Source organism: Pongo pygmaeus, chromosome 19 (genome assembly GCF_028885625.2).
Source record: "Pongo pygmaeus isolate AG05252 chromosome 19, NHGRI_mPonPyg2-v2.0_pri, whole genome shotgun sequence".
Taxonomy (NCBI): Eukaryota; Metazoa; Chordata; class Mammalia; order Primates; family Hominidae; genus Pongo; species Pongo pygmaeus.
In genome coordinates, this window is record NC_072392.2 from 87,068,997 (window position 1) to 87,095,181 (window position 26,185).

The following is a 26,185-nucleotide window of genomic DNA, read 5'->3' on the forward strand; positions in this document are numbered from 1 at the left end:
CAGGTAAAGTAGAATAGAGAACAAAATGAGTTTCTGGGGATATTGGTTAAAGTGACTGCACTGGGCACATAAATACAAAGTCAGCTGAGCTGGTTGGTATCTAATTCTAGTTGAAACAGGATATCTTGATAGATAGAAGTCTGAGGCAATTTGCCCAATTATTGTATACTGCTCTCAGAAACCAGAAAATTAAAAGGTCTTCACAGTCACAAAATGTTAATGAAGTGAACCATAGCATATATTCCAAAATTAATTAATACTTGCTGGGTCCCTAAAATCATTTACTTTAATGATTAAGTTTCTCGCACATCCTTAATGAAAGGAAGTTTTACTTCCTGAGTACACAGTGAGATATGGTGTGAGAAGGAAACTGCAGATCTTGCTGGACCATATGAAAATAATAATGGCAGCTGGGTGCAGTGACTCACACCTGTAATCCCAGCACTTTGGGAGGCCAACATCGGAAGATCTCTTGAGCCCTGGAGTTCGAGGTTACAGTGAGCTATGATCCCGCCACTGCACTCCGGCCGGGTGGCAGAGCGAGACCCTGACTCTAAAAATAAATTTAAAAGAATGACAGATACGTGATATATTTTATGTATACATGAGTATATGATTATTGGCCATATATATTATTATAAAACCCTAAAATGAGATGTAGATAATTTGATGACCCTAACACTCACTTATGTATTTAACATTAAGTTGTTTCATGTTTATCATGTTACAGGTTTTTTCCTACGTACAAAGTATTTATAAAGTGTTAAAAATACATGATCTATGTGCTCAAAGAACTCTCTGAAAGGGAGAAATGTATGTATTCAATAATTAAAAAGGAATCATTACAAACTGATAGTTATTCTGGTTCTAAACTTAAAGGGCTGTATACATTCCGATCACTTGGACCTTTGTTTAAGAATAGACTCCCTCCTCTCACCACCCGCATGAGGAAAAGTGGTTTGATTGGTCTGGAGTAGGCCAGGGGGATTAATATTTTTGACAAGAATCTGCAGTAATTCTAATGTAGACAGTCTGAAATTCTAGCCTGAACGTTGTCTTGAATTTCTTTTGTAAAATTTCTAAAAGTAATAATAAAGCCCTTCCCTTCATTTGTTCTTTCCTTCCTTCATTCGTTCCTTCCTTCCTTCCTTCCTTCCTTCGTTCTTTCCTTCCTTTCTCCTCTGTTTCATTTGCTCACTATTCTTGTGCTGGTCACAGTGCTGTAAGATTTCATTTTTATTGCTTCATATTCTCTTTGAAAAATGTTTTGTTCGTTTTATTTTACTTTAAACAAATTGAAGCTCTGAAAAGGTATTGATCTTCCAAAGTCACAGAACTAGAATGAGTCCAAATGTTAATTTATTATGCAGTGGTTTACTCAATAAAAACAAGATTCCAGCACTTAAAAGGGTGATCTGGGAGATTCCTCATAGAGGAGAGTCAGGAATTGTAAGATTATATATATTTACCTCCAAAAATGTACTTCTTTCAGTTCGGATATGTACTGATGGTTTAACCATTCCAAGTAGCCCATTACTAACAACGTCCATAAGAACTGGGAAGCAATTCAATCTTTTGGCATTGCATGCTAACGAAAAGCTGTAATTCTAAAATATAACAAGTAGGATATAAGTTCTCAAATATCTTCATTTTGTTCTCTAAAAAAGTCAAAATTTGACGGTTTAATTTAAGAGGTTATGTTTTTTATATGGTGTTAAATAATCAAAATCAAAAGCCAAACACTGTGTAAGTAAAATCAAATACTCTATAAGTAAATCAAAACATGTATATAGTAAAACTAAATCAAGTATCTGATATTTAGGACACCAGATGTCTTGCTTGAGGCTAGAATCATATGTTCAGTGTTTATTGTTTAAGAACAAAACAGAAGTTTTGGAATACATGTGTTATAAAATCCTTGAGGGGAAACATGAAATTTTTGAACTTACATATAGTTTTGATAGTAGGTATTCTACAGTATGTATTTCGCTAATAGTTTGTGCCAGTAGACAATGATGGATATATGAATTATTTATGCCAGTGAATACAATTCACTAAGTAATAAATGAAAACAGTATTTGCTTTTCATTTTTATTTCTTAAGTTGGAAGCCTGAGTATACTGATATTATGTTAGCTTTTCACATTTTTCAGAAAGATTATTAGAGACCTGCATACCTTTACATTACCACAGACCGTGATGGCTCCATTATAAGATGGGTCATCTGTGCCATTTCTAGTTCCAAATGCATCCACTTCTAAAGCTATGTTCTGGTGCTCCACAGAATGTATGAAGTCATCAATGTTTGCCCCTAAGGTGTAGTTAAAGATATTAGGTATCATAAAACTAAAAAAATTAATGTCAAGTTGTGTAGTCAAATTACAGTTAATGTCATTATGTGATGCAGTAATACAGACTGTCAAGATATTTTCTACATAACATACATAACATCTATTATTTCTCATGGAATTCCTTCATGATATTTTTATTTGCTTATGATTATTATTAATGTAAAAGATTTTTTTAGTTCCAAATGTCTTTCAAAATAGATTTCTTTTTAGAATCTTGCAATGAATGGCCATAACCAATAAGGCTTTAATGATACTGATAACTTCTATTGATTAACCACCAAATTTGCTAAAAGTCATTTTACCACTGCTAGATTATTAATTAATTTTCAAAATTTTCTTGATACAGGAAGACAACATGTAGACTAGCAATGTGAGGAGCTCTGTAGACCTTCTCCCCAGAAAAACAGTCATAACTTATAAAAATTCCTAAAAAACCAACAAATTAAAATGTTTTGAAATTGTTCTAAGAGCATACAGAAAATGATGACACATTTATTTAATAAAATGTATTAAATCTCAGTAAGAACACTGAGAAATTGTGGCATTTGAGCCACAGCCTGATCCCTCTGCTCCCCACTTCCTTCCCAGATCTGTGTAATAGAAGCTTCACTCTGAAAGGCTGTAGGCAAGAACAGGGATCCTTATTCCCCAAGCCCAGTTCAGGGCTATAGTATCTTCATGGGAGGGGCTTCCCATCAACTTTTCTCATTTCCACACATCTGTGTTGCAGAAGATCAACACCAGGCAAGAGTGGCTAAGAGATCTGGAGTTCTCTTCCTCCACCCATTCCCTGATCCTAAGATGGAAGCTCTACCCTAGGAATAAGAGGCCAAAAACACCGGGACACAATCATCCTTGTCCCATCTCACGTGTAGGGCAGAGTTTCCATGACAGGAGAGGCAAGCTGAGAAGACCAGAGGCCACCACCCCTGCCAAGTACCCTGCTCACAAATCAGGGGCTCCACACCAAGAGAATCAGGCATGATCCATGCTTCCAGCTCTGAAGTAATAGTGAGATTCTTGTTTCAGGAGCAGCGGCAAGCTATAAGAACAGTATGTGCTGAAACTCTCCCTAAATAAACTGACTTTAGTTGAAACAGAGTTTGGGGAAGTTCAGGCCTAAGAGTGCACTAAAAACCATCAAGATTTTGTTGGTAAGCAATTGACAGGAGATTGCAATTCCCTCGGTTGAACCATACACCAGCTAAAAGTTTACTAGAGAGAGCAGCAAAACAGAGAGTTAAGAAGAGCCCTTCTGTGGGGAGACCAAACCTCAATAACTGGCCTCAAAGACTTTTCCTACAAACAAGACCATATTTATAGTAGTGCTCCCTTATCCATGGTTTCACTTTCTGCAGTTTTAGTTACTTTTAGTCCACTGCAACTTTAAAATACAAAGTGAAAAATTCCAGAAATAAACATTGTATAAGTTTTAAATTGCATGGTATTCTGAACAGATGGATGAAATCTCGTATCGTCCACTCTGTCCTGTGCAGGATATGAATCCTTGTCTTCTGTGTCCACACTGCATATGCTACCTACTCATTAGTCACTTAGTAGCCACCTCCGTTATCAGATCGACTGTCAAGACATCACAGTGCTTGCGTTCAGTTAACCCTTATTTTACTTAATAGTGGCCCCAAAGCACAAGAGGAGTAATGCTGGCAATTTGGATATGTCAAAGAGAAGCCATATATTGCTTCCTTTAAGTGGAAAGGTGAAAGTTATTGACTTAATAAGGAAAGGAAAAAAAAATTGTATGCTGAGGTTGTTAAGATCTACTCTGAAAGCAAATCTCTTCTGTAAATTGTGAAGAAGAAAAAAGAAACTCATGCTAGTCTTGCTGTTGCACCTCAAACTGTGAAAGTTATAGCCATAGTGCATGATAAGTGCTTAGTTAAGATGGAAAAGGCGATACATTTGTGGATAAAAAACATGAACAGAAACATGTTCTCATGGATGGCCATTAGGTTTTGTACTATCTGTGGTTTCAGGCATCTGCTGGGGATCTTGTAATGTTTCAGATGAGAGGGAATTACTTTAATTGGATCAAACTGTGGAGCAATTTATGCATATGGGCATTTTTTAAAACAATAGGCCAATCAGCTTCCTACTCGTGGTGCCTAACAACTGAATGTGATACCAGTAGAGTTAGTCAGTTTAATGGAGAGATCAGGGAAAGAGACAAAGAAAGGTCTGCTAAATCTATTGTCATCTCAGGGGAACAATGCACATGGCCAAAGTTATGCCTCTGAAGAATGGCATCAGAGTTGTATAAAGCAGGGGAAATGAATAAACAATAATAACAAGCTTCAAGACAAGTTGGCGATCATTATCCAAAGTTGTTACAATCTATTACTTTAAATATCCAGTTTTCAACCAATTATGAGACATGCTAAAAAATAAGAAAGTGTCACCCTTATACAGGAAAAAAAGTAGGCAACAAGAACTGCCTTTGGAAGGCTGAGGTAGCAAACTTAAAAAACAAAGACTTCAAGGCAGGTATTGTAAGTATGCTCAAAGAACTAAAAGAAAGCATGTTTAGAGAAGTGAAGAAAGGTATGATGACAATGTCTCATCAAATAGGTTATACCAATAAAAAGTTATTTTAAGTAATAAAGAACCAAATGGAAATTCTGGAGTTGAAAGTACAATAATTGAAATGAAAAATTCACTGAAGGAGCTCAACAGGTAGATTTGAATGATCAGCAGAAAGAATTAGCAGACCTGAAGATACATTAAATGGGATTATGTAACCTGAAGAACAACAACAATAAAAAAACAGAACCTCAGAAAAATGTGGGACATTATTAATCACATTATTTCATATGCAATGGAAGTACCAGAAGGAGAGGAGAGAGATAAAGGAAGAGAAAAACAACCACTGAAGAAATAATGACTGAAAACTTACCAAATTTAATTAAAAACTTTATACATCCAAGAAGTTCAACCAACTCCATGTAGGATGTATGCAAAGAGATCCAAACCCAGACACATCAGAGTAAAAATGGTGAGGACAAAGGCAAGGAGAATGTTTCCTTAGTGATGTGTAAGGAAACACCAATAAGAACCCAGCTGATTTCTCATCAGAAACAAAGAAAGCCAGAACACAGTAAAATGACATATTCAAAGTACTGAAAAAAATTCAGCCAAGTATCTTATACTTAGCAAAACTAGCTTTCAAAGATGAAGGCGGTAATAGGTATGATGTACACTATTTGAGTGATGGTTACACCAAAAGCCCAGACTTCACCGCTACACAATATATCCATGTAGCAAAACTGTACTTTTATCCTGTAAATCTATAAAAATAAAAATAATAAAGAATAAAAATTGAAGGTAGAATAGAACTTTTTTTCCAAGATAAACAAAAATGAAGAATTTGTTACTAGCAGACTTGCCTTATAAGAAATACTTAAAACTGAAAGCAAATAACCCCAGATGGCAATTTGAATCCAAGTGAAAAGGCCAAAGAGGGTCAGCAAACACAACTATGTACTTATAATCGGTAGTATAATGCATATTTTTCCCTCTCTTGTATTAACTCATTTTAAAAGCAATTGTATAATGCAGTATGTATATAATTTTATTGTTGAGGCTGTAAAATATAGACATGTAAAATATTTGAAAACATTGGCACAAAGGAGGCAGGTGGAGGCCTAGCTGTGTCGGAGTAAGGACATCACATAAGACGATAATATGAATTCACAGGAACAAATGAAGAGAACAAGAAATGGTAAATACAAATTTCAATGAGCTACAGACTCTTTCCTCTTATATAGCTGTATTCACTCTTCCCCATTTTGATGTTATTATCACACATATCACATCTATATGTTTTTAAACCAGCAATACATTGGTACAATTATTACTCAATATGATTTCATATCTTTTAAAGAAGCTGAGAGAAGAAAGGAGAGTAAGTACATATTTGTAGACTTTGTTACATTAATCTTTAATCTATGTTAACTTTAAGTAGATTAAAATAAGTTAAGATGTATATTCTAGGCTCAAAAACAACCACCAAGAACATAATTCAAAAATATAATAAAAAATCATTAAAATAATTAAATCATTAAACTAGAAGATATTCAATGCCAAAGAAAACAGTAAAGAAGAAATAGAGGAACAAAAAAGACATGAGACATTCAGGAAACAAACAATAAACTGGCAGATATATATCCTACATTATTAGTAAAAATATGATTTGTGAATAAAATAATACACTCAAAAGGCATAGATTGTTAGATTGTATTTAAAAACACTATCCAACTATACGCTGTTATAGGAGACACATATCAAATTAAATTTACAGGAGACACATATTAAATTTCATTGATACAAATAGATTGAAAGCAGAAGGTGGAACAATACGTCATGCAAGATAAGACCATGGGAAAACTGGAGTGGCTCTTCTAATAGCAGACAAAATAGATGAAAACAAAAAATGTTACTAGAAATAATGAGACATTTTCTAATGACACAAGGGTCAAAACAAGGTCAAAACAGCAGGAAGTTATAACATCTATAAACATATATGCATCTAACAGAGACTCAAAATACAAAATAGCACTGAAAAGTGAAATATACAAATTTTCACCCACAACAGCAGAATGCACATTCTTCTCAAGTGCACAAGGAACATTCTCCAAGATGAGCTAAGGACAAGGATATCAAACAAGCCTCAACATATCAAAAAAGGTTGAAATGTTATAAACTATGATCTCTGACCACAGGGGATGAATTTAGAATTCAACAACAAAAACTTAGAAAATCACAAATTTTTGGAAACTAAATAGTCCACTCCTAAATAACCAATGAGTCAGAAAAGAAATCACAAGGGAAATTCGAAAATATTTTGAGATAAATGAAAGTTAAAACATGATATACCGAAACTTACGCTATGCAGCGAAAGCATAGCTTAGAGGGAATTTTATAGCTGTAAACACCTATGTTAAATAAAAGAAGAAAAATCTCAAACCAGTAAGTGAAACTTCTGTGTTAAGATACTGAAAAGAGAGGAACAAGCTAAACACAAGGCAGACAGAAAGAAATGAAACCAAGAATATCGGTTTGGAGATGAGTGACATAGACAACAGAAAAACAATAGAGACAATTAAGCTAGAAGTTGGTACTTTGAAAGCATCAACAATTTGATGAACCCTTTGCTAGGATGACCAAGAAAAATAAAATAACATGAAAATTACTAAGATCAGGAACAAAAAGAGGGCATGAATACCAGTCTTACAGATTAAAAGGATTAAAATGGAATATGTTTGTATAACAACAAATTAGATAATATAGTATAATGGAAAAATTCCTAGAAAGACAGAAACTATTAAACTGATACAAGAAGAAATATAAAATGTAAGGAGACCTGTAACAATTAAGAGATCAAATTGCTAATTACAAAACTTCACATAAAGAAAATCCCTCACCCAGATAGCTACACTAGTACATTTCTACCTAATAAACAAAAATTGTCAATCCTTCACAAAGTCTCAAAAAAAAAAAAAAAAAGGAAGTGCAGGGAACATTTGCCAACTTATTATATGCAGCAAGTATTACCCTGATATCTAAAGACATTAGCATAAAATAAAACTACAGACCAATATCCCTCATGAATACAGATGGAAAACATTATCAAGAAAACCCTAGAGGACCAAATCCGGGAGAAAATGGAAAGGATTATACACCATGACCAAGTAGAATTTATCCTATAAATGCAAGGTTGGTTTAATGTCTGAAAATAATATGGTATAAAACCCACATGATCATCTCAGTAGACACAGAGAAAACATTTGACAAATCCAACATCTGCTCATAATGAAAACACTAAAAAATAAAAACCAGAAAAAGACATGTCACAGCCTTCTTGCATTTAGAAACACTAGATGACACTTCAGCACTAGTCTTTGTGTCATTTTAAACACCAAAATCACCACAAAAAAAACACAAAAATGTGAAAAATGTGGCATGAAATAGATTGCAAAAGGCATTTGTTTATAGTATGAGAGCTAAAACAAGAAAGCAGTGTCATTTTGTTCAATCTCAGTTGAAAATGTGTACATCAGGTGACTAAAAATGTTCACTTCTCTGAGCATATCTGTAAATATCATGAAATGCAACAGATATGTAATTGGGGGTTACCAATAAATTTCAGTGAATAGGCAAATTCTTAGATACAGAATCTGAATATGAGGACCTACTGTATCTGATAAAAGAATTTTATCTAGAATATAGATATAACACTTAGAACTCAATTAAAAATACAATCCATTTTTTCAAAAGAAAACAGACATTTCTACCAAGAAGATGTACAATTGATGAGTTATCACACGAAAAGATGCTCAACATTACTGGCCAATAGCACAATACAAATCAAAATCATAAGATACCACTTGACATACACTATGATGCATGTAATAGAAAAAACAAAAAATAAGTGTTGTCAAGCGAATGTAGAAACTGGAATCCTCAAAAATTGCTGATGTGGGGCTGGGCGCAGTGGCTCACACCTGTAATCCCAACACTTTGGGAGGCCAAGGCAGGAGGATCACGAGGTCAAGAGATCGAGACCATCCTGGCCAACATGGTGAAACCCCGTCTCTACCAAAAATACAAAAAAATTAGCTGGGTGTGGTGGCAAGCTCCTGTAGTCCCAGCTACTTGGTAGGCTGAGGCAGGAGAATTCCTTGAATCTGGGAGGCTGAGGTTGCAGTGAGCCAAAATTGTGCCACTGGTCACCAGCCTGGTGACAGAGCGAGATTCCATCTCAAAAACAAAATGAAACAAAAAAACCACAAAAATTTCTGGTGTGAATATAAAGTGGTACAGTCACTTTGAAAAACAGTTTGGCAGGTCCTTCAAAGGGTAAACATAGTTACCACATGATCCAACAATTCTACTTTTAGGATTACACCCCAGAGAAATGAAAACATATGTTCAAACAAATACTTGTACATGAACATTCATAGCAGCATTTTTCATAATATCCAATTACTGGGAAAAGATATATCCATCTGCTAATGAATGATAAATAAATTGTGGTATAACCATCAATAAAACATTACTCAATAAAAATGAAGTATTCATACATAGATAAATGCTACAACATAGATCAACTTTGAAAACATGCTAAGTGAAAGAAGTCAGTCACCAAATATCACACATTGTATGAGTCCAGTGCTATTACATGTTCAGAGTAGACAGATCAATAGAAACAGAATGTAAATTTGTGATTGCTTAGGAGTTGGGGGACGGACTACATGGGAGTAATTGCTATTCGGTATGGGGTTTCTTTATGGGGTGATGAAAAAATTCTAAAATGGATTGTAGTGATGGCTTCACAATTCTGTGAATATACTAAAAACCATGGAATTGTGCATTTTAAATGGATAAATTGTATGGCATGTGAAGCACATCTTAATGAACCTCTTAAAAATGCTATTTTGATACAAACTCTTTCATTTCGCAAGTTGCCACCAGATGTTTCTCCTTTAGAAAATACTTTACCTAATTCCTGCTTCTTTGGGGGCCTGTATTTATTATCTTTAAGTTTCAAAAATTGATTTTTAACACATGCTGAATAAGTGAAAAGCTATTTTCTTTCTCATGATTGTGTTTTCTAAGCACTGCTCTGAATAGTAAATTTATTTGGAAATCAAGTATCCACCATTTTACCTGTTTTATTGATGATCAGTAATTGAGTGAGAGGGTCATGTGGTTGTTGTCCAGGAGCAAGGAAATACAAATGAGGAGAAAGTTCCCAGGTGTAACTGTTTTGATATATTTTCACCATGGTATACTCCACAATAAGAGGGCAAAATCCAGCCATTAGAATTAATAGCCTACACAAAAGAAAATTGCCAACATGAATGCGATGTCATTTCCTGATCTAATACTCTCTGAGCAGTTTGTAATGTAATGGGATAAAGAAATTATAAAAATTAAACACACAATTAACTGTCACATTTCTTGAGTATTTTGTCCTTTTGCTACCTCCAAATTCAAGATGATAAACCGTAGATTTGTCCTTTGTTCATTTCTCCTGTTGCTTTTTGGCCATTGGATATCCCATAAAATTTCATGCGATATTTGTCCTCCAAGATGTCAAGATTCTGCCTCTCTCCTGTGCTTCCACTGTGATGCTTTCTCTTTCTGCTGCCTAATTCATCATATCTTTGTGGTTTTTTGCATGCCTTTATACCTTAGATTTGCTTTTTAACGCATTGACTTAAAAAAAAAAAGAACAAACCTATGGCAACTCTGATACTTACAGTGCTAAAAGAGCTTTTCTTTCATGCTTTAACTTTAACAAGCGAACCCTTGCAATTGCGCGGATTTGCTGTCGCCAGAGAGCCACACCACCTATTGTCTTTCTCATCTTGTTAAGTGAAGAGAGGACTTGTTCCATCTCAACAAGCCTTTCAGTGTCATCAGCTTTTTCCACTTGTACTTCTCCCAAAATAGCAATGTCTGCAAAACATAAAATAAGCAACTAATATGTACTTTATTGAGCTTACTATCGGGATTGGCTCTGCTAAGGATATCATGATTAGACTCTTCCGTGTTACTATAGGTATAATGTGGTTTTGCTGGTTACTGCCTTAAAATACAGAAATAGAAGAAATATTTATTTCTTGAACAAAAGGGATAGAAAGGAGACCTTAGGTAATTTGGATACAGACAATACATTACAGAGGTCAAGATAAATAGGCGAGGTCATCACAGTGCTTAGGAATGACTTGGAAAGTCAGTAAAGGAAACATATCTTACATGTTCAATTAAGCTACAAATTGACATGCTCTGAACAGGGAGTAAACTGTAAATGGCAAGCTACAAACTGGGAGTTAGTTATAAATTGTTACTGCAGCGATTTCAAAACTATTCACTTTTGAGTAGTTTCTGAGACTGCATTCTTTTGTGTGTTCTCTATAAGCTCTGGATACCCAGGATGCTGTCCATTGTATAATGCAAAAATAAGCCTAATATGAAACCTCAAAAAGCACACACCTGTAAATGTATAAGTACAATGACAGGACACAAAACACACTGTGAATGAAGATATAAGGATCTTAAAATAGTGGTCAAAAGTCTATTAAAAAAATTAGCTGGGCGTGGTGGCGGGCACCTGTAGTCCCAGCTACTCGGGAGGCTGAGAAAGGAGAATGGCGTGAACCCGGGAGGCAGAGCTTGCAGTGAGCCGAGATCATGCCACTGCACTCCAGCCTGGGTGACAGAGGGAGACTCTGCCTCAAAATAACAATAATAATAATAATAATCATAATCATAATAATTCAGGGATATTCTGCTTCTCGTTAGTTGCAAGAGACTGTCACCTGTCTTACCAAGGGAATAAATATTAGTTATTTTTAATCCATCAGATGGGCGAGAGCAAAAAGAAAGCTAAAAAAACTAACATGTATAAAGGAAGGAAACATTTCTAGGGGGAGAAGATTCCTGTGGAAGCTTTCATCTTTAGGGACACGGCAGAAAAAGACAAAAGGAGAAAACCACCATAGGTAGGCAAAAAGAAAGCAGCCCAGATTAAACAAATTCTATGATTATATGTGGGCTGATATAACTGACTAGAATCATGTGGTACCTTAGTCACAAAACGAGTTTACAGCGTCTACCAACTTTTTTTCATGGAGCCTTTCCTAAGTGCATAGGAACAGTACAGCAGTAGCTGGGGGCAGATACTCAGAAAAATGGAGAGAGAAACACAAGAAGCTGCATAGTGTCTTGAGCAAGACATCATCAAGGTTCATGGGTCTTTCCTTTTGTGTAATACATTAGTCCACTAGGGTCCAGTCACTGAATGAGAGAGTGGAGAGATTTATACTAACAAATAAATAAACAAAAAGTGATGACAGGCTGAAAATCAGCGAGATTAATCGTTATCGAGATATTTGATAGTAGGGCTATAGAGAAATATATAGAATTTGTCCAGTGCTATAATTCAAAGTCATGTCTAAGGGAAAGACCTGATTCTACCTTCAAAACATTCGAAGCTGGGAGTGGACTGAATCTAATAAAACCTTTGCAAAAGCCCAGGCACTTGCCAAGTACAAATTAGATCAGTTCTGCCATCCACATCAGTAGTCTGACAGAGGAAGAGTCATGCCATTTTCTGGCCATTGTTTACCTCAGTGTTCCTGTTTTGTTAAAGTAACATCCATGATAAAATACAAGCAGGGAAATATAACCCATAGGGAAGAGGAAAAAAAATCAGACTCAGTTACTGATAACGGTCATCAGTCACATGGTCCACATGTTAGAATTAAAATACACAAGTTTAAAAATAACTATGATAAATATGTTATAAGATCTACTGGAAAATATGGACAATATTAGGAGCAGATGAGAAATAGTAAAGAATTGAAACTCTAAAAAAGAACAAATTAAAATGTTAGAATGAAAAAGTGCAGTAGCAGAAATAGAGAGTATATTACGTTCAGCTTCAGAACAGTCCGAACACAAGAGAATAAGTTATTTGTGACCTTGAAAATAGGTAGATAGATATTGTCCAATTTCTAACATAAAGGAAAAAAAAGAAAAATCTGACACCAGAGAATCTGAGATCTGTGGAACAGTACAGTATGTCTAATTAAGACTTTATTCTTTATTGCTGGCCTACAGGAATTTAATAGTTTCATTTTAAAGTATTGTTTGGGGTTCTTAAGTGTTTTAGATCTGTGGGTTCACGTTTTATATTAATTTATGATTTAGAATAAATGTTTTATCTGAAATTGCCCTTAGAAGCCTAGGGCTAATGTGAGTGCAGTGAGCCTTGGATGTAGAAAAATGGATTATTTTTAACTACAAAGCAATGTTGACAGGGATGCGTTTCATTTTTACGCAAGCTTGTCTAAGAAGAGCCTTAATCATGAACCCTACATTTTGTAATCACATCTTTGGAACACTGTGTTCTTGAAATATGTGCTTTTACATAATAATTTTCATGCATTTTATTTACCCGATTCATTAATTGTAGATTTTCCTTCTAGCTTCAGGAATACTTCATTCAAAGTTGTCATGGAAACACCATAATTCTCAATTCCTAGGTCAGGATAGCTATCAAGATCCTTGTAAAGTTCTAAAGAATACATACACAGCAGTGAATTAAAACAAGAATCACAAGTGACCTGAAGACAATTTTTCAAACTAATAAGCACAAATCTATGAAATTATACTTGTGATATGTCAAAGACATTTGAAAATTAACATTTCATAATAGATCATCTTATTCTGCAAATTCTATATATTATTTTCTATTTTAAATCATGTGTTACAACCCAAATATTACTTTATCAAACGTTAATTTATATTCATTTGCATTTCTATTAAAGTTTAATCTAGTTTTTTCTGACTTCCTTTTAAAATTTAATTAATTGTGAAACTCTGGGTTTTTCAACTCTAAGCCTAATTAATTGAAAAGTCTTTTCTAGAGAACAGATATAAATGGGAGCCATTTATGCTCTAACTAACAAAAGGAAAGGAAATAATTTTTTGAGAATTAATTGGATGGTGCAGAATCTTCTGTAGTTTAGAAAATATTTGTTAAAGAGATGACATAGAATATAAACCATTTAAAAATTTTCTGTTTCTCACAGTGAAAGAAAAAATTCACAAGACCTAACAGGCAGAGAATATGGAACTGAATCAGGGAATTTTCCCAGAATTGTGACAGTGATTATTCGCTCTAGCAATTTTATATCAATTCATTCTTTAGTTCATTCACCAAAATATACTTATGCATCCATCATTGTTCATGAAGCAATGAACAGTTTCCCTGCCTGCATGGATTTGAATTATAGTGGTTAAATCAAGCTTAAATAAAAACCTAATTCTAATACTAGGGTGATTACAGAAGTCCTGAGGCTTTGATCTGGAGCTCCTGCTTGGGCAAAAGGATAAGTTAAAAGCTTTTTGTCTTGACTACAATACCACATACAGAAAGGTAGAAAATAAGCAAGATTTAAGCTAATAATGAGTATTATGCGTCATTCTTCATTCTATCTAAAAGTCTACAAATTTTCTTTAAATTATAATTACTGTTAAAAAGTACTAATTAGAATTTGCTTAACACTTTACCTGATGATTCTAAGGAATGCTTGTGTTGTCACCATAAAATGTGTATTTGAATGAATGTATATGTCTTTGTTAACCACATATACAGCAAAGTTAATTGTTTCAACCACTAATGTGGGCCCTCATAGTGCCCCATTGTTAAGGAACAAGTTCCCTGAACAACAAACATAATTAGTAAACTTTTATGCGTTAGCCTGAAAAACCCAAAGTTATTGCAAAAGTCTCACCGAGACAGACAGCCACATCACAGGGCTGTTTAATGTAGTGCGTAAGCCAGAGGTTTTCAACCATTTGGGTTTGTGTACATTTATGAATACTGGAATATTATGTTACACACTACTAGGGAAGAAGGACTAAAAGGAGCCCTCTAAAATGCCCAGGCATTACAATACAACTATTAGAATATAATTCTATTTCCCACTATACAGAAAATAATTCCATTATTGTACTATTCTTTTGATTATGTTTCAGTACCTGAGCATACTGTAAGACCTTGATAAATGTTAGTTGTAATGATAATAATTATGATGATGATGACTATTATTTACATATTTTATTTCACAGTGTTCATGTACATTACCTGGAAATTTATTTGTTCTTTCTAAGGGTAATGTATAAACAAGTTTTCCTTCGCTTTTGGCTGATAATTTTGCATCAGGGATGTGCTGTTTAACAAGTGATGTTATGTTTTCCTCAACACATATTTCATTTAACTGCAAGCTGGCATTCAGAAAAAAAAGACATATGTTATTTGACATAGTCTCCAATAGCAAGAAAATAATTAACTAGTCTCTATAGGACAAAGAAAATCAATTAAAATCTAATGCCAGAAATAGGTCAGACAAACACGAAACAAGAGGACAAAAACTCAAGAAATAAGAGGACAAAAACCCAACCAAATCATATAAATGTGATGGACAAAAGAAAAGAATGAGCTAATGAGAGTTACTGGTGAGGTTACTCAGGGGTAGTGCCCAGAGAAGTTTGATATTGATTCAAGCTCCTGAAGTCAGGGTGGTCACAGACTGGAAAATACCAGGGTTGCAATACAGCAAAGGTCAGGACTATGCAAAATGGATAACGTTGCAGACGAATGTTCAGTTTTAAGCTGACTAAATAGAATTGTTGTATTGCTTCAAAAGAACAAGAGACTTGTGATAAGTATAGATGCCAAACAGTTTCAGTTATTCAACTTAGTCATCCAATGCAAATTTACTAAGTTCTTTTTTTTTTTTTAATACATTAGCCTAGGCCTACACAAGTTCAGGATCATCCATATCACTGTCTTCCACCTCCACATCTTGTCCTTCTGGAACATCTTTAGGTAAAAAACATGCATGGAGCTGTCATCTCCTAAGATTACAATGCCTTCTTTTGGAAGGACCTGCCCGAAGGACTTCCTGAGGCTGTTTTACAGTTAATTTTTTTCTTTTTTTAAAAATTTATTATTATTATTATTATTATTATTATACTTTAGATTTTATGGTACATGTGTGCAATGTGCAGGTAAGTTACATATGTATACATGTGCCATGCTGGTGCGCTGCACCCACTAACTCGTCATCTAGCATTAGGTATATCTCCCAGTGCTATCCCTCCCCACTCCCCCCACCCCACAACAGTCCCCGAAGTGTGATGTTCCCCTTCCTGTGTCCATGTGTTCTCATTGTTCAGTTCCCACCTATGAGTGAGAATATGCGGTGTTTGGTTTTTTGTTCTTGCGATAGTTTACTGAGAACTAAGTTCTTAGTATGTGACAAACATCATACTCAGTGTGGAGGATACAATAGTGACTAAAACAGCATTATTCTGCTCTTATGGAGTTGATTGTCTAGTGTGGGAGTCAGGAAGAAAACATGTAGACAACCAGATGAGTAAAATAATGATCAATAGTAGTAAGTGTTATGAAGGAAACTGGATTATAGATAGAAACTAATAATGAATGAATGTGGTTTGCTTTTCTTGTAATGCTAAGCCCAGAACTTCGAATAAGAACAAAGTATCATTGAGAAAATCAGTCTATCCATTGAAAATACCACAGCTATTTCTCCATTATAGAGAAACAGACAAACACAATATTCTGTTAATTGAGGTTATAAATTATACAGTGGGCAAAATATCAGTAGTGACTTGGCTTTGAAATATTGTTTTGGCATCTAGAATGTGTTATTTAACTTATCTAAACAGTTACTTTATTAGAAAACTGGAATAATGATTCCTAGCCTCTAGGGTCATTCTAACAATGGAATAATAGTGATGTTTGCACTTAGCAAGCCCTTAGAAATGGTAGCAATTTTATTTGACCAAATGCATAAGCCAAAAATTATTCCACTGACACATAAGTTATGTATGAACTTAAAAGAATATATGCTATTTTTTTTAGAAGTAGTGAAATCCACTGAAGGAATGAAGCAAAAAATGTCATAGCTGTTTTCCATGATGCTGACTCCTGAAATGAAAACAATTTAAGAATTATTCCTTGGCCACTTGTAGGAATTTGTGCTGAGTGCTAGGGGGGGATGAATGAATCATGCAGAAAGTCATTCCTTGAGGAACTTGAAGCTTGAAAGTGGAGGTTATAAAACTTTTACTGTAAAAGGTATACTAGATAGTAAATTTTCTAGGCTTTGTAGGCTATTAGAACTCTGTTGAAACTCTTCCACTCTGCTGTTGTAATGTGGAGGCAGCCAGAGCAGTATGTAAAAGAATGGGCATGACTGGGCTCCAACCAAACTGTATTTACAGAAAGAGGAAGTAGGCTGGATGTGGCTCATGAGCTATAATTTGTTGACCCTTAGATTAGAAGAAAATAAGGCAATTGCACAAATAGGAGTCCATGAATGGACCCGCAAATTGGGCAGGGATCCTGACTAGCACTTTTTATTTTGAAAACATGTTATGTTTCCATGCAGTGTGCCAGGCAGTCTCTTATTTATTTTTCTATAACCTTTACTTGTAAGTAGGAATTGCTACTCTCACTTCGTAGGTGAAAACACTGACTTTCAGATAGTTTAATTAATTTCCAAGAAGAGATTCTAACAAAGTGCTATAAGAAATAAAAAAAGTTGGGACATTACACAGAACTGGAAAAATATCTACATGAGATATTTTTCAAACAACTCTCTAGGACTTAAACAAGTGCAGATGAGTTAAGGAAACTGTCATCCTATTTTCTTTGTCTTGTTGTTATGATAGGTTTGTTTTCTTTCTTAAGTATAGATGGTATAAATTTACAAAAATGACCAATCACGTAACAAAAAAGTAGTTTAAAATATGGATTTGACTAGATTTAGAAGTTAAAAATATTCAGGTTCAATTTCTGGCTCCAGCACTTCTTAATCTAGGGAGTCTGTAATTTCATCTGTAAAGTAACAACACTTCTATTTTAAACAACAGAAGATTTAGGAGGGGAGGTAGAGCAAGATGGCCAGATAGAACCCTCCAGAAATCCTCCCATCCCCCAGGAACACCAAATTGAACAACTGTCCACACAAGGAAGCACTTTCATAAGAACAAAAAAAAATCAGGTGAGCGATGATAGTGGTTTTAACATCATATAAGGAAAGAAGCACTGGAGAGGATAGCAAAGAAAGTCTTGAATTGCTGACACAACTTCCCATCCCTGGCAGCTGCTGTGTGGAACAGAGAGAGAATGTTGTATGCTTGAGGGAGGGAGAGGACAGTGATTGTGGGACTTTGCACTGGAACTTAGTGTTGCCTGTCACAGTGAAAAGCAACATAGGGCAGAATTCAGCCAGTGCCCACAGAGGGAGCATTTAGACCAGCCTTAGCCAGAGGGGAATCATTCATCCCACTAGCATGGACTAAAGTGCTCTGGGGATCTAAATAAACTTAGGACCACAGGGACTGAAATTCCTGGGCAAGTCCTGATGCTGTTCTGGACTCAAAGCCAATGGACTTGGGGTGCAAAAGACCTTGAGAGACACCAGCTGGAGCAGCCAAGGGAGTGCCTGTTTCACCCCCTCCCCCAACACCAGGCAGTGCAGCTCGCTGTTCCAAGAGAGACTCCCTCCTTCTGTTGAGGAGAGGAGAGAGGAGTAAATAGGATTTTGTTTTCCAACTTGCATACAAGCTCAGCCACAGCAGAATAGGACACCAGGCAGAGTTCTGAGGACCCCATTCCAGGCCCTTGCTCCAAGATGACATTTTTAGACATACCCTAGGCCAGAAGGGCACCTGCTGCCTTGAAGAAAAAGACCCATTTCTGGCAGAATTCATCACCTCCTGACTAAAGAACTTTTGGGCCTTGAATAAACACCAGCAGTAGCCAGGCAGTACTTGCCACAGGCCTTGGGTGGGGCCCAGTGCTCTGCTGGCTTCAGGTTTGACCTAGCACATTCCCAGATGTGATGGCCCTGGGGAGATACTTTCTGCCTGAGGAAAAGAGAGGGAAGAGTAAAGGGGACTTTGTCTTGCAGCTTAGATACCAGCTTAGCTATAGTGGAGTAGAGAGCACCAAGTGGACTCCTGGGGTCCTGGATTCTAGGCCTTGGCTCCTGGATGGCATTTCTGGACTTGCCCCAGGCCAGAGGGGAGCCCATTGCCCTGAAGGGAGCTACCCAGGCCTGGCAGCATGTACTACAAGCTGCCTGAAGGCCCTTGGGCCTTGAGTGAACATCAGTGGTAGCCAGGCAGTACTCGCTGCAGCCCTGGGGCAGTGGTGACTAGGGGGAGAGACTCCTTCTCCTTGAGGAGAGGAAAGAGTGGGAAGACTTTGTCTTCTGGTTTGGGTATCAGCTCAGCTGCAGCAGACTACAGCGCCATGTAGATTCCTAAGATTTCTGACTCCAGGTCCTTGCTCCCAGATGGCATTTCTGGACCCACCCTGGGCCAGTGGGAAGCTTGCCACCATAAAAGGAAGGACACAAGCCTGGCTGTATGTGCCACCTGCTGCCTGAAGAGCCCTTGGGCTTAGAGTGAACATTGGCGGTAGCCAGGCAGTGGTTGCTGCGGGTCTTGGGAAAGACCCAGTGTTGTATTGGCTTTAGATCTGACCCAGCATAATCCTAGTGGTGGTGGCCACAGGGGTGCTTGTGTCACCCCTCTGCCAGTTCCAGACAGCTCAATACACACACACACACACACACACACACACACACACACACACACACACACTCCATTTGGAGAAAGTTAAGGGAAGGGAAAAAGAATCTCTGCCCGGTAACCCAAAGTATTCTCCAAGAACACCAAAGTGGTACGTCTAAGAGTCTGCAAGAATCACAATGTTACTGGATTTGAGGGTGCCCCCTAGTGCTGATACAGCTGCAGTGACCAAAGACTTAGACATAACATTCTATTCCCTTTGAATACTTGGAAAGCCTTCCCAAGAAGGATGGGTACAAACAAGCCCAGACTGTGAAGACTACAATAAATACCTAACTCCTCAATGCCCAGACACTGATGAACATCCACAAGCATCAAGACTATCCAAAAAAACATGACCTCACCAAATGACTAAATAAGGTACCAGGGACCAATACCAGAGTGACAAAGATATGTGACTTTTCAGACAGATAATTCAAAATAGTTGTTTTGAGGAAGTTCAGATAAATTTAAGATAACACAGAGAAGGGACTCAGAATCCTATCAGATAAATTTAACAAAGAGATTGAAATAATGTTTAAAAATCAAGCAGAAATTCTGGAGCTAAAATATCAATTGACATACTGAAGAATGTATCAAAGTCTCCAATAGTAGAATTGATCAAGCAGAAGAATCAATGAGCTTGAAGACAGGCTATTTGAAAATACTCAGAAGAGACAAAAGACAAAATAATTGAAAAAGAACGAAGCACGCCTACAAGATCTAAAAAAGAGCCTCCAAAGGACAAGTATAAGAGTCACTGTCCTTAAGGAGGAGATAGAGAAAGAGATAAAGATAGAAAGTTTATTCAAGGCATAATAACAGAACATTCCATGCAAATAGAAAACAGAAAAGAGCAGAAATACATATCTTTATGTTAGACAAAATGAATTCCAAGACAAAAACCATAAAAAGAGAAAAAGAATGTCACTATATAATGATAAAAGGGTCAATTCAGCAAGAAGATACAACAATTATAAATATATATGCACCCAACACTGGAGCACCCAGATATGTAATGCAAATGTTATTAAGGGTAAAGACAGACACACAGAGAGAGACGCAGTACAATAATAGCTGGAGACTTCAACACACTACTTTCAGCACTGGACAGATGATCCAGACAGAAAATCAAAAACATTGGACTTAACGTGCACTATAGACCAAATGGACCCAATAAATATTTATAGAACATTTTATCCAATGGCTGTGGAATACACAGTCTTCTCCTCAGCACATGGATCATTCTCAAGGATACACGATATGCTAGCCACAAAACAAGACTTAAATTTTTTTTTCAAATTGAAATTATACCAAATAGCTTCGCTGACCACAATAGAATAAAACTAGAAATCAATACAACAGGAACTTTGGAAACTATACAAACACATGGAAATTAAATAATATATGTTAGAATGACCAGTGGGCCAAGGAAGAAATTAAGAAGGAAATTGAAAAATTTATTGAAACAAATGAAAATGGAAACACAACATGCTAAAATCTATGGAATACAGTGGAAGCATTACTAAATGGAGAATTTATAGCAATAAGTGCTTACATCAAAAAGAGAAAAACTTCAGACAAACAACCTAATGACGCTTCTTAAGAACCAGAGAAGCAAGAGCAAACCAAAACCAAAAGTCGTAGAATAAAAGAAATAATAAACATCAGAGCAGAAATAAATAAAATTGAAATGAAATAAACAATACAAAAAGTTGAAAAATTTGAAAAGTTAAACAAAATGGACAAACTTTTAGCCAGACTAAAAAAAAGAAAAAAAAAGAGCAAGACAAAAATAAATAAAATCAGAGATAAATAGGAGAAATAACAACTGATACTGCATAAATTCAAATGATCATTAGTGGCTACTATGAGCAACTGTATGTCAATAAATTAGAAAACCTAGAAGAAATGGACAAATTCCTAGACACGTACAATCTACCAAGATTGAACCATGAAGAAATCCAAAACCTGAACATACCAATAACAACTAATAAGATTAAAGCCATAATAAAAAGTCTTCCAGCAAAGAAAAGCAAGGGACCTAATAGCTTCACTGCTGAATTCTACCAAATACTTAAAGAATAACTACTACCAATCCTACTCAAAATTATTCTGAAAAATAGAGGAGGAGGGGATACTTTGAAACTCATTATGTGAGGCTAGTATTGCCCTGATCACCAAAGACACATCAAAGGAAGAAAACTACAGGCCGATATCACTGGAATATTGATGCGAAAATCCTCATCAAAATACTAGCAAACCGAATTCAACAACACAATAAAAAAGATCATTCATCTTGGTCATGGTTGGATTTATCCCAGAGATTCAAGGATGGTTCAATGTATGGAAATCGATGTGATACATCATATCAACAGAATAAAGGGCAAAAAAGATATGATCACTTCAACTGATGCTGAAAAAGCAATTGATAAAATTCAACATCTCTTCATGATAAAACCCTCAAAAATCTGGGTGTAGAAGAAACATAGCTCAACAAAATAAAAGCCATATATGGCAAACCTACAGATAGTCTCATACTCAATGGGGGAAAGCCTTTTCTCTAAGATCTGGAACACAACAATCATGCCCACTTTCACCATTGTTATTTAACATAGTACTGGAAGTCCTAGCTGTGGCAATCAGATAAGAGGCAGAAAAAAGGGCATCCAAAATGGAAAGAAAGAAATAAAATCATCCTTGTGGGCAAATGATATGATCTTATATTTGAAAAATCCTAAAAACTACACCAAAAAGCTATTAGAACTGATAAACAAAGTCAGTAAAGTTGCAGTTACAAAATCAATATACAAAAATCAATAGCATTTCTATATGCTAACAGCAAGCAAGCTGAAAAAGAAATCAAGAAAGTAATCCCATTGACAATAGCTACAAATAAAATAAGATACCTAGTGATAAACAACCAAAGAAGTAAAAGATCTCTATAGCGAAAACCATAAAACATTGATGTAAGAAATTGAAGAGGATACAAAAAGGAAAGATATTCTATGCTCACGGGTTGGAAGAATCAATATTGTTAAAATGTTCATACTACCCAAAGCAATCTACTTATTCAACACAATCTCTATCAAAATACCAATGACATTCTTCACAGAATAAAAAACAAAAAAACTAGTATTTACATGGAACCACAAAAGACCCAGAATAGAAAAAGCCATTCTTAGCAAAAAGAACAAAACTGAAGGAATCACATCATCTGACTTCAAATTATACTACAGAGTTATAATAACCAAAACAGCATGGTACTGGCATAAAACCAGACACATAGACCAATGGAACAGAATAGAGAATGCAGAAATAAATCCATACATCTACAGTAAACTCATTTTCAACAAAGGACCAGGAACGTACATTGGAGAAAGTCTCTTCAATAAATGGTGCTAAGAAAACTGGATATCCATATGGAGAAGAATGAAACTAGACTCCTATCTCTCACTGTTTACAAATATCAAGTACAAAAGGATTAAAGATTTAATTATAAGTCCTCAACTTAGGAAACTACTACAAGAAAACATTGAGGAAACTTCCCAGGGCATTGGTCTGGGTAAAGATTTCTCTACCCCACAAGCAGAGGCGACTATAGCCAAAATGGACAAATGAAATTACATCAAATTAAAAAGCTTCTGCACAACGAAGCAAACAATCAATCAAGTAAAGGGACAACTCATAGAGTAGGAGAAAATATTTGCAAACTATCCATCTAACAAGTGATTAATAATCAGACTATATAAAGAGCTCAAACAACTTAATAGGAAAAAATCTAATAATCCATTTCAAAATGGGCAAAACATCTGAATAGATAGTTCTCAAAAGAAGACATATAAATGACAAACAGGCATATGAAAAAGGGCTCAACATCATTGATCATCAGAGAAATGCAAATCAAAACTACAATGAGGCATCATCTCACCCCAGTTAGAATGGCTTTTATCCAAAAGACAGGCAACAACAAACGCTGGCAAGGATGTGGAGAAAAGGGAATCATCGTACTCGGTGGGAATGTAAATTAGTACAGCCACTATAGACAACATTCGGAAGTTCCACAAAAATCTAAAAATAGAGCTACCATATGATCCAGCAATCCCACTACTAGGTATATACCCCAAAGAAAGGAAATCAATATGTCAAAGAAATATCTGCACTCTCATGTTTATTGATGTACCATTCACAAGAGCCAAGATTTGGAAGCAACCTAAGTGTCCATCAACAGATAATTGGGTAAAGAAAATGTGGTACACACATACAATGGAGTACTATTCAGCCATAAAAAGAATGAGATCCTGTCATTTGCAACAACATGGATGGAATGGAGATCATTATATTAAGTGAAATAAGCTAGGCACAGAAAGACAAACTTCATTTGTTCTCATTCATTTGCGAGAGCTAAAAATTGAAACAATTGATTTCACGGAGATAGAGAGTAGAAGGATGGTTACCAGAGGCTGAGAAGGGTGGTGGGGTGGTGGGGAAGTGGGGATGGTTAATGGGTACAATAATACTGTTAGTAGAATGAGAGCTAGTATTTGATAGCACATTCTTCACAGATTAGATTACTTGTGAATATAATTATATTATACTACTGTGACATTCTTCACAGATTTTATTACATGTACAATATATTAATGACTATACAGACTATATTAATATGTGAAATATATTGTTGACTACAGTCAATATATATTAAAACAACTAAAAGAGTATAACAGGAATGTTTGTAACACAAAGAAGTGATTAATGCTTGAGGCAATGAATACCCCATTTATCCGATGTTATTATCATGCACTGTACGTATCAAAATATCTCATGTGCCCCATAAATATATACACCTACTATGTACTCATTAAAATTAAAAGTTAAAAGATAGAAGATTTAAGTAAAATAATGTTAAGTATCATATCTGAGTCACTCAGTAAATTACAGTTAGAATATGCTGCTCTTCAAAATAAAGATAATAAAATGAAGAGGATGGACAGGAGGAGAAGAACAAGAAAGAAGGGGAAGATCTAGGAGGAGTGGAAGCAAGTAGCTGACTTAAGAATATATTAACACCCTGGGAAGATGAGAGATGATAAAGGTGTAAAATACAAGTGTGTCAGTTGAAAAGGTTCCCATAATACATACCTCCATTAATAAAAACTGTGTTGAAGATATATATTTTTTAATCATATTTATCTAAACTTTTGTTGTTATATTCTCAATATCTAAAATCTCCAGATCAATATCTCTTACATATGCATACTAACTAGGTAGACACAAATACGTGTACATGTTTGTACAAACACCTGTGTATAATAATACAAATTCTTCAAGACTCTGTCTCAAAATAATAATAATAATAATAATAATAATAATACAAATTCTTGGCTGGGTGCGGTGGCTTATGCCTGTAATCCCAGCACTTTGGGAGGCCGAGGCGGGCGGATCACGAGAGTAGGAGATCGAGACCATCCTGGCCAACACAGTGAAACCCCGACTCTACTAAAAATACAAAAAAACTTAGCCAGGCGTGGTGGCGGGCGCCTGTAGTTCCAGCTACTTGGGAGGCTGAGGCAGGAGAATGGCGTGAACCCGGGAGGCCCTCGGAACTTGCAGTGAGCCGAGATCGCGCCACTGCACTCCAGCCTGGGCGACAGAGCAAGACTCCATCTCAAAAAAATAATAATAATAATACAAATTCTTCTTATATGTTGTAATGTTTTGCTTCAAGCATCAAGCCTTACACTAGACCAGTTCTCATCTACTCACAGCCTTCTTAAGTGACCTTACCTTAAGTGATATCCAATCCCCCATTTCTTCTTTAGAAACAAAGAAGAGCCCGCACACTTTAGCTTCCCTTGGGAGAGAAATACTTTCCTGTCTGAAAAAGAAGAAGAGCAAAGATGAAAGTTTGTCAAAAAGTGGCCCATTCATTTCCAAGAAAAGACAGGTAATCATCTCTATAATCAAACTTTAATTCAGGAGCTTCTAAGGTTTTAAATGCAGGACTTGATAAGGACTCAATGAAATAGACACATTTTAATCTCGTTTACGTACCGTTTTGCAATCCATCCCATCAGGGAGGTTAAATTTTGTGGATATATGTTCTAATATAGAAAATTATCCCATTATACATTTTAACAGATGAAACATTAAAATCATTTGAATATTTCAAGTGGATTTCCCTCAATTCTGAGTAAAAGGATTGATCTCTTAGAAACTCAACTTCACTTATTTTGCAATAAGCGAGTTTCCTGGCAGATCATGCTTCTATGTGACCAAATTATACAAAATTCTGCAAGATACACTGAAATGGTTGCAAGAGGCTTTGCGTCCAGTTCAAATTACCACCAGCCATTCAGTTTACCAGATACAGCTAGATTACTGAATTACAAAATATAACTGTTCGGAGACCAATCCATATTTTTTAGATCTCTTAAAATCTTCCTCAGGATACTTAACAGAAACCAGTGATTACCTGCCAGGATGTCGGCCTCATCCATGAACTGGGTACTGAAGAGGATCACGCGGTCTGTTTTGCGTTCTTTCAGAAGGTTCCATACTTGGTGTCTTGAAAAGGGATCCAATCCAGCAGTTGGTTCATCCAACAGGAAAATCTATAAACGAGGAAAGTGTATA

At 35.8% G+C, this 26,185-nt stretch overlaps 1 protein-coding gene across 2 annotated transcripts in view; it reads right to left on the bottom strand.

The window, feature by feature from the left end:
- The window catches only part of ABCA8 (ATP binding cassette subfamily A member 8), an 88,531-nt gene that overhangs the window by 25,458 nt on the left and 36,888 nt on the right, over window positions 1–26,185 (bottom strand). For both annotated transcript variants that reach the window (XM_054457418.2, XM_054457417.2), the window contains exons 15-22: window positions 26,025–26,163; window positions 25,337–25,427; window positions 15,027–15,166; window positions 13,332–13,451; window positions 10,630–10,828; window positions 10,034–10,200; window positions 2,177–2,310; window positions 1,470–1,607 (exon numbers count right to left, since the gene is read on the bottom strand). In XM_054457418.2, the coding sequence (XP_054313393.2) occupies window positions 1,470–1,607; window positions 2,177–2,310; window positions 10,034–10,200; window positions 10,630–10,828; window positions 13,332–13,451; window positions 15,027–15,166; window positions 25,337–25,427; window positions 26,025–26,163 (1,128 nt within the window). The remainder of the gene's footprint in view (window positions 1–1,469; window positions 1,608–2,176; window positions 2,311–10,033; window positions 10,201–10,629; window positions 10,829–13,331; window positions 13,452–15,026; window positions 15,167–25,336; window positions 25,428–26,024; window positions 26,164–26,185) is intronic.